Here is a 16,680-nt window from a genome sequence, read left to right on the forward strand (position 1 = left end):
GAAAACATATAATATAGGCAATTGAGATGAAAAAAAAATATTTTAAATATAAAAATTTATTTTTTAAAAATGTAATTAAAATATACTAAATTAATGTAAATTAATATTAATATTTCCATCTAACATATACATTTTTTAAAAAAATGTCTAACGTAATTTCCAGAATAATTGTAAAATTTCCCAAAGGGAAGGAGGGGCCCATGATGGATGACAATAGCTATATTGTTGTGGGAAGTGGGTCCTTGTCCAGGTCATCATGATTCATTTGGTGGACCAACTAACTATTCCTTCATCCAACATATCAATATCCCTATTCTTTAATTTTGGTTATGAGATGCTTCTAACTAATCTCAGGATCTGCTGACTTCCACGTTACAGACTTGTCACTGAAACCCAACCCCTTTCCTATATATGTTGGCCAATAAGATATTGACTTATGGGCTTGTCCATTTTCCATAGGTCTTGGACTGGATATGAATTTAATCAGCTCAACCTTTAAAATTGAATTGTTATTCGAATATGGGTTACCACATAAAGCTGAAAATTGGAAAGCAAGCAATTAAAGTTGTTCAGTTTTAATACTTTATAATTAATATATTTATAAAAAAAAAAAGGGTTTATTTTCAAATAGAAACTTCAGTTGTCCTCTGCCAAGAAATTAATGTTAATTTTGTAGTAGTGGAGCCAATGTTGTTGGTTGGGTTTCAGGTTTGAGTTCTGATGTGATTCATGAAGCCATTAAGGCCAAGGGACGGGACAGAGTCCTGGAAGGCCACCAGTTTTGGGGCGTTCTGAATACTTATCCAGAATAAAGGGTGATATTGAGTGACTATTCAACTTCCACTTTCAGATTTTTAAGTATCTGTGGATCCTAATTAAATTCCTCACCTTGTTTCCGTTGGACCACTGCCTTAAATAAGGGCATAGATGTTTTTACTAAAGAAGAAAACTTTTGAAATCTTTCATAATAAAAGCTATCAATCGATGAAGACTAAACTTTTAAAAACCCATCTCAAGCATGTTGAGCACAAGCCTATCCATTTTCCAAATAAGTAGTTACTAACTTCTTGGAGCATTTCCCTGGGAGGGAACACTTTGGAGCATTGCCACTTTCCTGAAGCACAGGAGATTGAGATGCAGAAATCAAGAGAAATGACAAATTCAATGCAAGCAGCTCTTTTTTTTAAATATATGGGAAAAGTGAAACATTATACTAGACTTTGGCATCACTCCATTTCTTTGGTCCATTGACAACTAATACTACTTCCTGGTATTCCTGTTACAAAGAAATTGTTACTAAATATCTAAATGATAATCAGAAAGTTGACACCAGAAAAGAAACAAGGCAGATGGATTCTAGGCTTGGCCGTTTATGCAGCCGCGGTGATGCACTCGATCGCCTGCTTGCATATACCTGTCATTGTTGCTTCAGGGCCGTAGACCTAAACAAAGAGAAAAAGAGACAATTTTCATGGAGCCAATTACTTGTGAAATGGCTTTGTTAAGCATGGCATTTTTGCAGTTATTTAAATACAACTCAGGAACAGGACAGGAGATTGGTACCTCAATTGGAATTCCTATTTCTTCACCAAGTGACCTCATTTTTGCAAGGCCTCTCTGGTAATTAGGACCTCCTCTCCTCACGAACATGTGCATCCTTGCTGCTTTAAGCTTAGATTCCTGAAAGATCATAACACAAACTTCCTGGTTAACTGCGGTGAAAGGTAAGGAAAAAAAAATCAGATTGAGACTAAATTTGAAATAGTCAGTTCTCTTAAAGGTTTGGCAATTTGCAAAGGGTTTTGGATCTCAGTTATAACAAGGGATTTTCGGTAGATGTAGGATTGACTTCACTCTGCATTAGCTCTTGCATTGCATTCACTGTTAGAAAAAATAAGAAAAAAGCGCCTAATTAGTTTACGCAAACCTTTTCCTTCAAGGCTCGAATTATGCCATTAAATGTAGCAGCTACATCAGTGAAGTTAGCAATCCCTCCTCCAATTACAAGTGCTCTCTTACGCCCGTCAGGACTAGAAGTTGCACACTGTAGGGACAAAATAGATCTGTGATGCAGTCATGTGATGAAATATATAATCCATAAATCATCAGTTGTGTAGTTGTATGGTGGAATATGTAATCCATATCCAACAACTTATGAGAATCTGAAAATGTCTTCGGAAGGTTTTCTTTCATGATTTGAAAACCCTATAGCATTTTTCAGGTGCATAATATTTTCGAAAGACTTCTAACAGTACTGGGCAGTTATCTACGAAAATGGCATGTCGCATGAGAGTGCGTCCTTAGTCCTTACATCAATTACAACTCTGGCGTATCGCAATACTTCCTCTTCATTGGGGGCTCCACTATATTCTGCATAATTCCCAAGCTCAGAAGCATAACCAAGATCTCCAACCTGACGAGCAAAGTTTTCATCACATAAAAGGTCAGTGCAAATGGAGTAAACAGGGGAAAAGATTCATTTCCATGGAAATCCTATATCCAAATATAGAGAACCATACTGTGTCTGCATAGATGACGCTTGCACCTCCTCCAGCTACCATAGTCCAAATTCGCCCCTTTGGATTGAGAACTGTGAATTTCAAGGATGCACTTGTCTGCAAGAAAATAAAGAGAAAAAAAAAAAACTAAATTTTACAAAATTCTCATTGGAGAAAATTGGAGAAAAACTAGTTGATAAAGGGGAGTGAGGGTTATTGAGCATTTTCAAAGAAACATGAACACTAATCACATTAACAGACATTTAAAGATGCAAACTTAACATGATTCAAAAAGTCTTTCTAGAAGATTATGGACTAACAAATTTTTAACAGTAAAATATGCTCAGGCAAAGTTCCTAGCTTTTCCACTTCATGATTTCTTGAGGATTAGAAATTAGAGATACAAAAATGCATAAGACAGATGTAGAATCAGATAGGAAAGCAAAGTTCATGTGTGGCTCGTAGGGCTCTATAAACGTCTAAACTACCTTCTCGTCTAGTCCATGGATAAAGCTCTCTGTTGGGCTCATAACTCTACCAAATGGCATTGGAAATTCAATGTTGCCCCACCTAGAGAAAATAAAGAATATAAGGGAATTCAGAGGATGGTGAGTCATTTATTTAATAGATCAGATGCATAAAATTGTTAAGACTAAAAATACTTGAATCAACGAGAAAATGAGAAAAATGTTCAAGCATATAAATGAATCATACTTCTTGAAGTTCTTGAAAGAAGCAGTGTCATCCAGCTCGCCTCTCATATCCAAGGGATAAGGCTTTCCATTGACCAAAGTGAAAGGATTCATCTCTAGGAAAGTGAAGTCAAGATCTAATTCATGCAAGATTCAGAAGTTAACAAAAATAGTCTAATAGCAAAAATAATGGTTACATCTCAAGTTCAGAATTATGATGTAGTACAAGTTTGTAAAAAATAACTATATACCTTGAAACAAAGCAAAAACTGATTTAATAAACTCCTCAATTTCCTGTTTTATCTGCATCCAGTGAGAAATAGTATTTTAATGAATACAATTGATAATAAAATATCGAAGTCAATATGCATATAAGTTGAACACTAAGATTAACAAAATGAATCATACAACTGCCTACTTCACTAGTTTTCTCTCCAAATGCTCTGTGTCCATCAAGAATTTTTTTTTTCCCTTCCATTCTTTTTTAGCAAAAACATTGACCAGGTATAAATCGAAACACAAGGTTTAAATGCTAATCTGATGTTGACTAAAGACAAAAGTGAAGCCACAAGAAAGGAACATTAACAATTGACCAGATAATTGATTCACAAAATTACCTCCAATGGAAGGATTGCAACAAGTGGAGCACATGTTTCCGATGTAAATGAGGACCCTGTTGGAACATAGATAGTCTTAACCTGGACAAAGAACAAAAGCATATGTAAATGTGGAGGTGCAAATAGGTAACGTAACAGAAGTTTGAATGGAATTTAACATTAGAGAGACTTTTTGTCAATTATGAAAGACAAATACTCCTTTTCAATGGAATATTGTGACAAATTCACATCTAAGAGCACCTTATCCCAATTCTCTTCAATTTCAATTCCTCCACATTCTGAAAAGCTTATGCTGGATCCAAGCCGCTCTGAGACAATATTAAGGTAAAACTCCTCATTGTGGGGAATGAAAGGTTCAACAATGAATGTTGTTATAGGTCCCTTGCATCCACTCATCTCAACCTATCAATCAAAAGAATGAAATTTAATCCAGAAATCGAGATCTGTATAGAAAACCAAATTGTTCATTTAGCCATAGCAGGAGATAGTATTGGCGGGGAGAAAAGTTCTACCTCTTTTCCAAGGCGTTCTTTCACAAAAACAGCAACTTCAGCCAAATCTAGATTCAAGGCAACTAGACCACTCTTTCCACGCTTCCCGAATAGCATGTCAGGCTTCACAACCAGTTTCCCTGATGAAAGCCAGGGTTCCTTCTCTGCTAGCTCATTGAAATCTGTTGATTCCGTAACCTTACAAATCACAGAAACAACGTCATCATATGAAAATGGAACTATACAGCTAAAAAATCAAATGGGATTTTGATTTAAAAGATCTACTATCTAATGCTTTGATGCATTATTGATTAGATAACACCGATTTAGTTTTAGAGGGTCATAAACTCACAATAATGCATCAGTCCCAATTAATACTAGCTGTTTCAATATTCAGTCATGTTAACAATCTAGTGTAAGCCATTAATCTCATTATATCACCAGACGCCCAGTTCTTAATAAAGAAGGTGATCAAATCCATCGAATACAAGCTTATTAACCAATTAGAACTGAAGCACAGATTTAGAATCCAACATCAACATCTCGACTCTCATGTTTCAAGGAACAAAAATGGACCAGTTTTGGACCTAATCAAAGACTCAGACTCAACTTCTGTAATTAATCAAACAAAATCAGAAAATGCACTCACTTGTGCGGATTTAATCGGCAACTCGTAGCCAGAAAGCCTCTTGAAGTTCTCCTTCAACAATCTCTTGGAGTCATACTCTCTGATCTTCTTGCGTGCCATTTGTTTAACTGATTTTCACCAAAACGAAAGACCCGTAAATAATCAAATGCAAGTCTACTGCAGATCTAACACTACCAAATCAAAAACTCAACCAAAACCCACAACTACCCTTCTTCCAAATCCCAACAATCTGCATTACACTTAATGGAAAACGAGAAATGACAACTAAAACCTTAAACTTTTAAATCAATTCCAAATGGGTATATAATTTTATCTTCATGTTTTGGAGCTGTATTGTATAAACATGCAAAAGAAAAAAAAAATCATAAGAACTTCAACGGGAAAGTTTTAGAATCAAACATATCGCTGAAGCTGAAGGCATTACCGTTGGCAGAGAAGGAAAATTGGAAGATAGATGGGTTAGGTAGTAAGGGAGCTACAACAAGAAACAGAGACTTGAATTTAGTGGCTTTCTAGATAGCTTATTTATAGTGGAGATTCAGCTTAACTTATTCTGGAAAATAATAAAAAAAGAGTTTGTTGGGTTTAGAATTCAGAATCGATATTCGTTCACGAGAACTTATTAGCTATGTCTTGTTGGTGAACGCATGCGGCACCTACCATGCATGACAGAGGATTCAAACTACGATCTCTTGGAATTTTCTGGTGGAAATGGGTTTGGTACATTCTCACTGGTTTAATGATGTTGGTATCGCCAAATCAATTTGTTTATCTTTTGTGAGTTGGGTATGTCGAGACTCTACTTCTGTCCAAAATTTGGAACATAAGTTGCATAGTTCGTTACAAAACAGTTGCCTTTCCTTTACAACAGCAAGTTGTGGCATTTTATAACAGGGAAAATTTATTATTTAATTTGGTACATATAAATAAATAAATTAGTCTCTTAATTAATTTTAAAAAATACATTAAAATATTTATAATTTTTTTTAAAATCAATTAATTAATTTTAATTATTAAATATTTTATTATTTAATTCATATAATATGAGAATTTTATTAATTTATTTAACTGTGAGTTTCACAACTTATATATTTAAAACAGGTTGTATTTAGTGGAAAAAAATAAAAATTTATGTTAAATTATCTTTATAATCAAAATTCACATTTTGGATAACAAAAATAATTTTTTTTTAATTTATTATGATAATAATTAGATAATTAATTAAATTTAAAATAGTTAATGATAAAATGCAATGTAATTTCTGAAATTCTATTTGATAGATAAAATAGCTCTTAATATTTTAGTATGTTAAAATTAATTTGAGTTTCAATAGAAGCAAGGCAAATTTAGCTAAAAAGTATTTTTGGACTGATTTGAACTTTTCTTTTGGTCAAAGGACTGATTTGAACTTGATATAAAAGTACCGGTGTAAATTTGAATTTTTTTAAGCAACACCTTTAAAGAAGGCCCAATCACAAAAATGGACCTAAACTCCAAAATTAAAAGACATCCAGTATTCAGGCCCAATGACCATTTTTGGTTTGATAGAAAGCAAACGAAAAGGAAGGAAAAAGAAACCAATAGAACAATCGACGTTGCTAGGTCATGGATCGGAACTCGTTTGCCTGCACAAAATTCTGAATACTGAGACTCTACCATTACCCAATCTTGTTCAAACAGGAAGTTTTACGGGTAATTGAGTTGAATTATATCTATATTTTGATTTACGAGAGGTTGTGTTTTTGAATTGAGAGGGAAAAGAAATTTGCAGATTGTGAACTTAAGATGGAAGGAATGGAGCAGTGGAAAAACGAGGCGAAGCAATGGTTGCAACAAGGGATTGAATATGCCTATCAGATACCTCCCACTCAGCTCTATGCCGCTGCTGCGGTTTTGCTTCTCACCACCCTTTTCTTCTTAATCGGTAATTCTCTCTCTCTCTCTCTCTCTCCCTCTCTCCCTTTGCAGTTCTGTTTGAGTTATCTTAAGCTCTCTCTGTGAAGCATTTGCTTTTCCCTGGTGTTGTTTTTGTTGGGTACTCGACAATTACAGAACTTAGACCTCGTAGAGCGAGCATTGTTTCATTTTTGTGGGAGAGTCATTTGAAATGTGGAATTCGGTGGCATAACTGGTCATAGGAACGCTTGTGCTGATTTCGTGTGTTTCTCTGAGCAAATGCAGAGATTCTGAGGGTCCTGCGTGGCTGTATTAGAAACATGGACTGGGACTTGGTACTGAGGTTTTTGTGGTTATTATTCCCGTGTCATTACAATAGATAAATATAGGATGAAGAAAATGTATTTAATACTTATCATCATTTAAGGATTTGTGGCACCTGTGCTGAACATAGATGGCATTTTCTCACATGCTGTTAGCTTACAAGTGATGTGAATTTAACTGTAGTTGCTAGAATTGAAGTTCTAGTTTGTGGAACTGAGGGCTACAATCTGGTAGAAATCTGCGGAAGCCTGGTTCTTAAATTTGTTGATGCCTTCCTGAGGTCAGAGAATGAATGGTATTGTTAATTCTTTGCCACTAGCAAATAAGGGAAATATAGAGAGTTATCTTACTTATGTGCACAAGTTTTTTGGGTGAATGATCTCTCTAATACATTTAGTGTTTCAATTGCACATTTACAATTCATCTGTACCAAACAATGTAGGGAAGACTGAAAAATAGTTCCTACAGAATTTATAATTTGGAAGTGTTTCCACTTGCAGTTCGCTTGTTCAAACGTCCAAAATCTAGTACCATTGTGCTCTCTGGGCTCTCTGGGAGTGGGAAAACTGTCCTTTTCTATCAAGTAAGGCTTGATGTAGTTGGTTTGATTCCTTGAAAATTGTAGTTCTGGGATATTTTTATATTTTAAAGACATGCAATATTCTATTTATTTGTTACCTCTCACTCATCCTTGAGGATTATAATGGCTATTAAGTTATGCAAAAAACCCTATTTGTGCAAACTGATTTTAGTCTAATTCATATTCCATTATTTGATGTCTGTGCCAGCTTCAAGATGGTTCTTCACATCAGGGCACAGTCACTTCAATGGAACCAAACGAGGGAACTTTTATTCTACATTCTGAAAGCTCTAAGGTGTTGATCTTAATTTGGCATTTATAAATTTAGTTTGTGTTATGAACTGTCCTTTCTCTCTCACACATTGTTTCTTTTGTTCCATGATAGAAAGGCAAAATAAAGCCTGTTCATCTTGTTGATGTTCCTGGGCATTCTCGCCTTCGACCCAAACTGGATGAGTTCTTGCCTCAAGCTGCTGGAATAGTATTTGTTGTAGATGCTTTGGAATTCTTGCCGAACTTGCGTGGAGTTTCAGAGTAATTACTGGCCTCAAGATAGTTTTTTGGTTCATTTGGTTCAGAATGCATGTTTACCCATATGCATACACATTTCCAGAAGTAAATTTGCTGGTATTCTGATTTATAGTTTGTATATGGTAGGTATCTTTATGATATTTTGACCAAGGCAAGTGTAGTGAAAAGGAAAGTTCCAGTTCTCATTTGTTGTAACAAGGCTGACAAAGTGACGGCACATACCAAGGAGTTCATCCGAAAACAATTGGAGAAAGAAATGTAAAGCCCCCTACTTCTCTGATTAATAGCTTTCCTATAAAATGCATTTTCAACACTGAACAGTTGGTGGGATCATATTCCCAGTTAGTCTTTTGGTGGCCGCATCAAGAATTATCATAGCGTATGCTCCCAAGTTTCTAACGAATGTTATAGCAAACAGTTTTAGTGATTTCACTGCTAGGTATACTAGCATGTAGTTTCAGAAAATATTCCTATTACTATCACATGCCTACTTTTAGCTTATGCTCATTTTGTTGTTATATACTTTTCATTTTAATAGGATATGGATGCTGTTGTTGAACCTATTTGTTTTCTGTTGTGTTGCAGTGACAAACTGCGAGTATCAAGAAGTGGAATATCAGAAGCTGATGTTGCAAATGACTTCACTCTTGGGATCCCTGAGGAGGCATTTTCATTCTCTCATTGCAGTAACAAAGTCACCATTGCCGAATCTTCTGGTTTGACGGGCGACATATCTCAGGTGGAACAGTTCATCAGAGAACATGTCTTTCCCTAGGCTCATGTTCTACTGTTCTATGGAAGCCGGTTATTTATTCCCTCTTGATTGTTGGAAAAAACTCAAGGGTCCCACAAGGAACCACCTTAATTTGCCAGAGGAAAGTGGAGAAAAGCGAGGCATGGTTGGTTAGTTCTCTTGAAACAATCATAACAAAACGATCAAGACAAATGGGGATTTTTTTTTTCTTTTTTTTTTTGAGCCTATTGATAATGAACTCTCTCTTCTTTCTCTCTCTTTTTTCCCTGTTTCCACTTGCCCTTTCAGTCTCTCTCTTGGGATGCGTTCTCACTGAAAATTCTAATCTTAACACGTTTCTTCTTTGATCTTTTATTATTTTATGAAGCCAACCATGTGTTTCACGAGAGAGGGACTATGAACTCCCGGTTCTTGTAATAATTTTCTAGTGTTTTCTTTGGTTCTTTGTAGGCTGACCTAATGATTGGTTGGGATTTAATTGTCCTTTTTGTTCAAGAGCATGTCAATAACTTTTTCAAATGTTGTGATTTTCATTTTACATCTTACCCAGCCTATTTTGGGGTTTTAAATACCGTAAATATGGTAATACAGAAGTTTTATTATTTGATTGACGATTTTAAATCGGCTCATAAAGGTTGAGATTAAATTGAAATTGAAATCAATTTCACCAATTTGATATCAGACTAAATCTCGCATTGGAATTAGGATTAGAGAAAAATCAAAAGGTTGAGATTAAATTGAAATTGAAATCAATTTCACCAATTTGATATCAGATTAAATCTCGCATTGAAATTAGGATTAGAGAAAAATCAAATTGAAGCATAAACTGCTAACCAGCCCAGGCTGAAATTAAACTAGGACATCAGGAAACTGCATTCCAATTTAGATCAAGAATTGGCCACTAGCCATGGGATAACATCCATGGAATTAATCCTGTGTATTGGAGTGAATTTGGAAGATTTTAAATTTAATAATTTTGGTAAAATAAAATACCAATTCAAAACTGAATCATCCAATTGCATTTTATTTAGTAAAATACTCTTATGGAGGTGAGAAACTGATAAATTTAAGATACTACACAAGACCATCACAATCTTTACATTTTTGATTGCCAAGCCCACTATGAACTTACTAAAGCAGACATCACAATCTTTAAAAGAACCCTTTTAGAATAAGATGCTGATATTATCATTACTCTCTAGCTGCTGCTCTCAAATACAATAACCTGCTTCAGCAACTGACGCCACTAGTCTAGGAAGGAGCCCAATCACCAACCCAAAAACAAAAATTGGGGAGTTGCTGTTGGTTAATAATATGGTTAAGTTGTAGGCATTGATTGCTACTCCTTTTCTTCCTCATCTGAAACCCTGATAGGACTCTGGATACGATCTCGACAACCAAAAATGCTTCAGCTTTATTATCAAACCAAACATGCCATAGGATAGAACATGCATCAACCCCACTCCTAAGTACCTGTACATTTCACAAATGGGTTATTTCATAAACACCACTAACATATCCAGCCAATGATTGGATACTTTTATTTGTTGCAATACCCAGCAGTTGCCTCATGAGTTACAGGTAGTTATTCTGCTGCCAATTTGAACATTCTCTGCAGCTCAGAGGATTTAAACATGGAAAAGTAATAATAAAAGAAAACCTTTGGGAAGATGTTCAGATATCTAAACGTTTGAACTTTGAACCTTTCAGTTCAAATGGCAAACTATGAAATTTGACTTATGAAAGAAAAAAAAAAAAAAAGGAAAAATCTTAGACCCAGTTTCAGTGCGTGCTTGAAACTAAAATTTTTTGTTGGGTATTTTAATCATCCTAATCAACTTCCCATTTTTGAATTCATGAGCCTAAGTAATAGAACAATCCAGATCCCTTCAGAAATTATGAAGGTAAATGGAATATTCAACAGCTCAAACTGATAAATCTTCTCGCTTTTTCCTCTCCTCTGGAGGACAAAAAGGAATGGCAATATCTTTGCCTCAGTGTTGAAGCATATGGTTATTTACCCATAGACTGGCATTCTGGCAATGTATTGCCTCAAAAAGAGAGAATATAATAATGCATAGAAAGAGAACTTTTGTTTGAACAGCCTCAGATTCTACTGATTAGTTAAATTAAAAACACAAAATGGAAGAAAAGCCCTCAAACAAAGGCACAATAAGCTTTCGGCTCACCCGGATGTAATCCAAGTGGTTCATCATGGATTTAAAAACCAAGCATTCTTGAAGGACAACAGGAAAAAAAGAGACGGTGTAGTGGCTTCTTAGACTATCATTACGGGTTTTAAGTTGGATGCATATGCTTTACTCCATGATGATGGGAAAGGAAACAGAAAAGAAATGCATACCATAAGGGAGCATAAGGGGATGACAAGTCAAGAAATGGATATGGCCACCTGTAAAAAGAGGGAAGAAAAAGCATGATCATAATGCACAAAAACTCAAACACAGATAAATAACATGGAAAAATTGGTAATATAATTTTACCACATCGAGATACAAGCATGGATGATCCACTGAAAGATGACAAATATACAAGTCCACAAAATAAAATATGCAATCCGAAAGGTGGGGAACCGCTGAAAGGAAGAGGATTGGTAGTTGGCCATTGAGGAACAAAAATGAACATCATCAATAACAATGAGGAATGAGGATTACCAAACAATTCAAAAATGTATCCCCAAGAAGTAAGACAGCATTGACCGAGTGCATACAGGCATTCAGCTGCAGTTGAATGAAAGAACGCAATTTAATTTAAAAAAATTCTGCAATAAAAAGAGCTATCTAATATGTAAAACTAGTGCTTGAGCATGCAATTAATGCTTCTATTTCTTTGCAAGCTCTGTTTATGGTATGACTTGCACAATGTAAAGCTGAGACTCCGAAGTTTTAAAGAAAGCGTATGTTTACCATTGATTCTTTGACATAAGAAGCTAAAACCAACTTTACAATGGTGAGAAAAAAAAAATCATTCTTACATGAATTGAAGACCATCAAATTATGCAATGGTTACGTACAATACTTATACTCTGTCCAAGTCTAAAGGAAAGAGTTATATGAACTTGAAAAAACAAACATGATATCAACTGCATTTTTTACATGGTCTCATAACCTTAAGTTGCTTTGTAGGGTCCTTACTATGATCCTTTATGCACCAAACCAATTGAAGAAGTAAATAAGCAGAGCGGAGATAGGCTAATACTTACAAAATCGAGACTATAGTCTTTGGCCATTAGAAATGGATAAAGAATGAACCAGAATACAATATCAGTAAGCATCACAGCACCTGCAGATGTCTGCTCATACATGGAAGAGGAATCAGTTAGAGAGAAATTTCATCTGCTTATCTTGACACATTGATGTGCCACCTTTTAAGCTATATTTAATTAAACATAGAAGCAACATCTTTTAGACAGTGCTTAAACAATAGAACCAGCAAGGACAAAATTGCTTAAACAGAAAATATCAATAGAGCATGGGAAAGCATTACAATCATTAGAACAGGCACAAAGAATGGACATATCATGTGCATAATTTATCCCAAACTAGTTGTTTTCTGCCCTGTCAAGACTAACAGATAACAGGCATGTAGTTGTTGGACCCACTTCACGCAGCAAATACAGATTAGTGGATTTTTCTTTCCCTTAACTTTGCCTCATTATATTTACCTCCCCTTAAATAATAATTATATGACATTTCTGCTCAACCAACAGGTGTAAGTGCTTTGTTCATAAAAGACCAAATTACAACCAACAACGTTCTAAAACAGCAGCAAGAACAACAATCACAACAATCCTACTCTTACTGCAACATGTCATGAACCAAGGTCATTTGTTCGGGAATCTGATGTTGATAACAACCAATTCCTTATGTGTTATTACTACCTAAAATTGAACTGAAAGGTTCACAAAGGTCAGAACGGGCATCCAAGTGCCACTTTAACTATAGTATCGTTACAAAACTGACATGTCTAGTAGCTAGTATCCATAGTAAAAAAAAATTTAATTGATAGATCTATAAACTGATTCATAGTTGAGTTAAAGTATACAGAGGCCATTTCTGTCCCACTATCTATTTTATGGAAATAATTACTTAAATTGGTTACAGACATATGATCAATATTTAACTATCGCAGGTACTCCAGAAATATATTTGGTCTGAATGGCATGCCAAACTCAAAAGCCTTCCCCACTATTTAGTTATCATTCAAAAGTGGTCATGCTTTTTTTTTCTCTCCATGCATCAGTTCAACAAAACCTGCACTTTGCAGATGCCTGTGTGCTTAGTGGACAACTCAAATTGTTCATAAGATAATAATGCATTTTTTTACCTTTTCTTTTCTCCCTTTAGGAATATACTCAAGTTGGCAATTTAATCATAGAAAATGAAGATAATGTACCAAGGCACAATTTGCAAACTAGTTTCAATAAAGCTAACCTGAAAAATAATTTGAAAAATATAGCCCCATGCACCTGCAGTACAGCAATGACTAGGTTCTCCATTGCTGTCTAGACTTTTGGGCAAGGTAGACATATCTTCAGTTTCTCCAAGTGAAGGAGCTGTATAGTTGCCTTGCTCTGCATCTATATTTCCACGATAAGTCTGATCACTGTCAAAGCCGTTGCGATGTTTGCAACACCCATAAAAGGAAATTGAAGATCCGATCTACAGATTGAAGTCAAAAGCATAAACATCTTCTGCAGAATGACACTAAAAATCATCTAAAAAAGAAGCGCACACATGGTTCCAAAATCTAATGAAGTTTTCGAAATATGGACAAATTGATGGATCTTATATTGGCAATTACATTTTTATCAACATAAGAACTAAAACAATTAATTCCTTCAACAATTTTTGATTAATTTAGAAACAAATCTGTATGGAAAACATACCGCAAAATAGATTGTGACCAAAGTAAAAGTCCACCTGTGCAGGAAAGGGAAAGTGGGAAAAAAATTATAAATATAATGAGAAAACTTAAAAAATCTCTCTCGTTTTTTCACCTAAAACTCTCTTGTTTTCCACATATCAACATAAAAGTTGATGAGATAGCACTTCTGTTTCCCCAAATCCACTGGGCAATTATTTATGTGTTACATATTCCACCATTTCCAGAAAGGCTTTTGATTTCAAATATAGTAAAGGACTGATACAAGTAAAGAGATAGGACATGCTTTGGGCCTGAAGTTGACACAATTATAGAATTATAGTCCTGTCCATTGCTGACTACCACTTTAAACCTTAAAGAATTTACTTAATATTGAAATAACTTCAAGTAAAATACAAAGGGTATGGAGGTTTACGACTTACTGAGTGTAGAAGTAAAATATGCCAATTCCATCAACAACTGTATTTGCTGTGATCAGCGAGAACATGATAATGAAAGCAGTTATCCTAAGCAAAAGCAACCAAGCAGGATGAATCCCTTTCAGACAAGTCTTCCAAGCCTCATCCTTATATGAAGATTCCATTCTTTCTCGCTGATTTTCTCTCCTTTCAGATTCTGATCTCTTGTATCCTTCATACTTCCATATTAGATATACCGCAAATATCATAGCAAGTAAGATAAATACAGCGCAGAGGAAGAACCTCCAGTTTAACCAATAACTTAAAGTGGTTGTATTGGCAGTCATGACAGGCTGCCAAGTATGCTTTGAGGATCCTGTTAAGAAACTCAACAAATTATTCAAACTTGTTACATCAATCACCATTTTGTCTGAATTAGTCTTTAATGTTCTATTTGGAAATAGACAAAGAGTCTATACTCGATGAACTATGAGTTCAATTCAAAAAGTGACACAAAAAAAAAAAATCATTCATTAAAGCAGATTAGATGGAACTGTAAAAAACCGAAAGAATTTCTACAGAGGAAAATTAGTTTTCACTATTAGAAGTGTATTTAAATGAAAAGAAAAAAATCCCAAATTTCAACTATGATGGACAAGTGTGGCGGTGTTGAAGAAGTGAAAGTCCAAAAGTTCTAATCAATTCATTGAAAGAAAACGGTTTACTGCAAAAAATGGAAGAGTTTTCAATAACCACTTCAAGGAATAAAACAGTGTAAAATAGATTAACTAACCAGGAAATAGAGCAAAAATAGTTCTTCACAGACATTAATTAAAAAACAAATATTTAGAAAATAATATTAAATCAAATTGGAGAAAAACCCAGAAACGAGTTAATGTAGATAAGTGAATGCCAAGCCAAAAACAAACTCAAAATTCAATCACCAACATCACACAACTTTAAATTTTTTTTTCTCCTTTCACTTCGTTGAATGAAAAACTCAAGGAATAAATACTTGAAGTGAGGAGCAATATATGCGCATGTCCTAACGTTCATATACAAAAGAATACAAAACACAGATTCTTTACTTTGAGTGTGATTAACCCACAAAGGTTATGATCATACAATTTAACAAGATAGCATTATGGGTATTATAATTTCAATCCCGAAAGAAGATTAAATATATATATATATAAAAAAAAAAGAGAATTAAAGGCGTAAACTTACTGCTTCCAAAATGAAATGATGATCACGCAAAAGAAGATGCTTTGCTTCTCTCAGTCCTGTGACTGCATGAGAGAGAGAGAGAGAGCAATATAGCTGCCTTTCCTTGGAGGAATTTTTAATTGGCCTCTTTTAAAAAGGACTAATTAAAGAAAGAGCTTATATTATTCTCCAAATCCTGAAAGAATGGAGAAGCTCCTGTAGAGGAAATGGATTGCAAATTTAAGCTTCTGGGCATCTTCTTTCAGAGAAAAAACAAAAAGGGTTGAATCCTATTGTTGTAATCATTGCAGGATTGTTTGGATTGAGAGAGTGGGGATGAGTTTCCTGAGAAAAACCCACAGAGACAACGATAACTAAATCCAGTAAATACAAATCAACTGTTCCAGAGGGACCTGGAAGTATGACAGCTCGCCACGATTTCATCAACAGAAGAGAACAAATTTGCACTTTCTTTTTCTTTTCCATCTTCCATGAAAAAACAATTCGTTAACATATCAAGTAGAAAATATTGAAGAAAAATTACTATTTCTTCTCTACAGTTAATTTTTTTAATTTTAAAAAATATATTAAAACGTTTACAAAATTTTAAAAATTTAATAATTTATTTTTAACCATTAATTATGATAAAAAATTTTTTAAAATACTATAAATGTAAAAGGATTAATTAGATACCAATTAATGAATTTTTATAAGGATTAAATGATTATTTTTTTAAATATTAATAATTAATTTTTAAATTAAAATTTTAATATATTTAATTATAAAACTGTAAAATAATTATCTACTATAATATAATAGTTTTTAATTCTTAAAAAGTAAAGAGCATTGTAATAATATTGTTAAGGTTTTTTTTTAATCAAATCCAACATTCAATGAAAATATGTTTAGCCTTATTTATCATTTCATTAACTTAATAGTCACAGATGTAAGTTCTCAGTCTTCCAATATCCTGTAAAAAAAATTTAATAAATTTCCATGATTTTAGTATTGAGAGAGGGGAATATGTAAAATTTGATTAATATGAGAAATTCACAATACATTTTTGCTTAATTTATATATGAAACTTTATGTCATTGACAATCAAATACCTGCCTTGAATTATAAGAGAGGTTTTGATATAA

At 34.1% G+C, this 16,680-nt stretch overlaps 3 protein-coding genes across 4 annotated transcripts; 1 reads left to right on the forward strand and 2 right to left on the reverse strand.

The window, feature by feature from the left end:
* Window positions 1–1,160: 1,160 nt before the first annotated feature.
* LOC110627404 (ATP-citrate synthase alpha chain protein 1) lies at window positions 1,161–5,626 on the reverse strand. The gene is made up of 13 exons (XM_021773696.2): window positions 5,608–5,626; window positions 4,948–5,054; window positions 4,320–4,496; window positions 4,048–4,209; window positions 3,808–3,888; window positions 3,442–3,493; window positions 3,213–3,327; window positions 2,987–3,068; window positions 2,520–2,615; window positions 2,312–2,413; window positions 1,928–2,044; window positions 1,564–1,680; window positions 1,161–1,442 (listed from the first exon to the last, which is right to left on the reverse strand). Exons 1-13 carry the CDS (start codon window positions 5,612–5,614, stop codon window positions 1,371–1,373), a joined length of 1,287 nt encoding a protein of 428 aa, XP_021629388.1. The 5' UTR covers window positions 5,615–5,626; the 3' UTR covers window positions 1,161–1,370.
* An 830-nt stretch (window positions 5,627–6,456) lies between these two features.
* On the forward strand, window positions 6,457–9,572 carry LOC110627414 (signal recognition particle receptor subunit beta). Its single transcript, XM_021773711.2, has 7 exons — window positions 6,457–6,639; window positions 6,719–6,871; window positions 7,668–7,750; window positions 7,956–8,042; window positions 8,133–8,281; window positions 8,405–8,536; window positions 8,864–9,572. Exons 1-7 carry the CDS (start codon window positions 6,474–6,476, stop codon window positions 9,051–9,053), a joined length of 960 nt encoding a protein of 319 aa, XP_021629403.1. The 5' UTR covers window positions 6,457–6,473; the 3' UTR covers window positions 9,054–9,572.
* A 464-nt stretch (window positions 9,573–10,036) lies between these two features.
* Window positions 10,037–16,016, reverse strand: LOC110627894. Of its 2 annotated transcripts, XM_021774277.2 has the most exons (9): window positions 15,560–16,016; window positions 14,357–14,708; window positions 13,939–13,972; window positions 13,484–13,711; window positions 12,253–12,342; window positions 11,705–11,770; window positions 11,534–11,625; window positions 11,395–11,442; window positions 10,037–10,505 (listed from the first exon to the last, which is right to left on the reverse strand). In XM_021774277.2, exons 2-9 carry the CDS (start codon window positions 14,677–14,679, stop codon window positions 10,388–10,390), a joined length of 999 nt encoding a protein of 332 aa, XP_021629969.1. In that variant the 5' UTR covers window positions 14,680–14,708; window positions 15,560–16,016; the 3' UTR covers window positions 10,037–10,387. The 2 variants fall into 2 exon arrangements, with proteins under 2 accessions (XP_021629969.1, XP_021629968.1); XM_021774276.2 differs by lacking the exon at window positions 15,560–16,016 and having other exon boundaries at window positions 14,357–15,537.
* Window positions 16,017–16,680: the final 664 nt, after the last annotated feature.

The sequence above is a fragment of the Manihot esculenta genome, chromosome 12 (genome assembly GCF_001659605.2).
Source record: "Manihot esculenta cultivar AM560-2 chromosome 12, M.esculenta_v8, whole genome shotgun sequence".
Taxonomy (NCBI): Eukaryota; Viridiplantae; Streptophyta; class Magnoliopsida; order Malpighiales; family Euphorbiaceae; genus Manihot; species Manihot esculenta.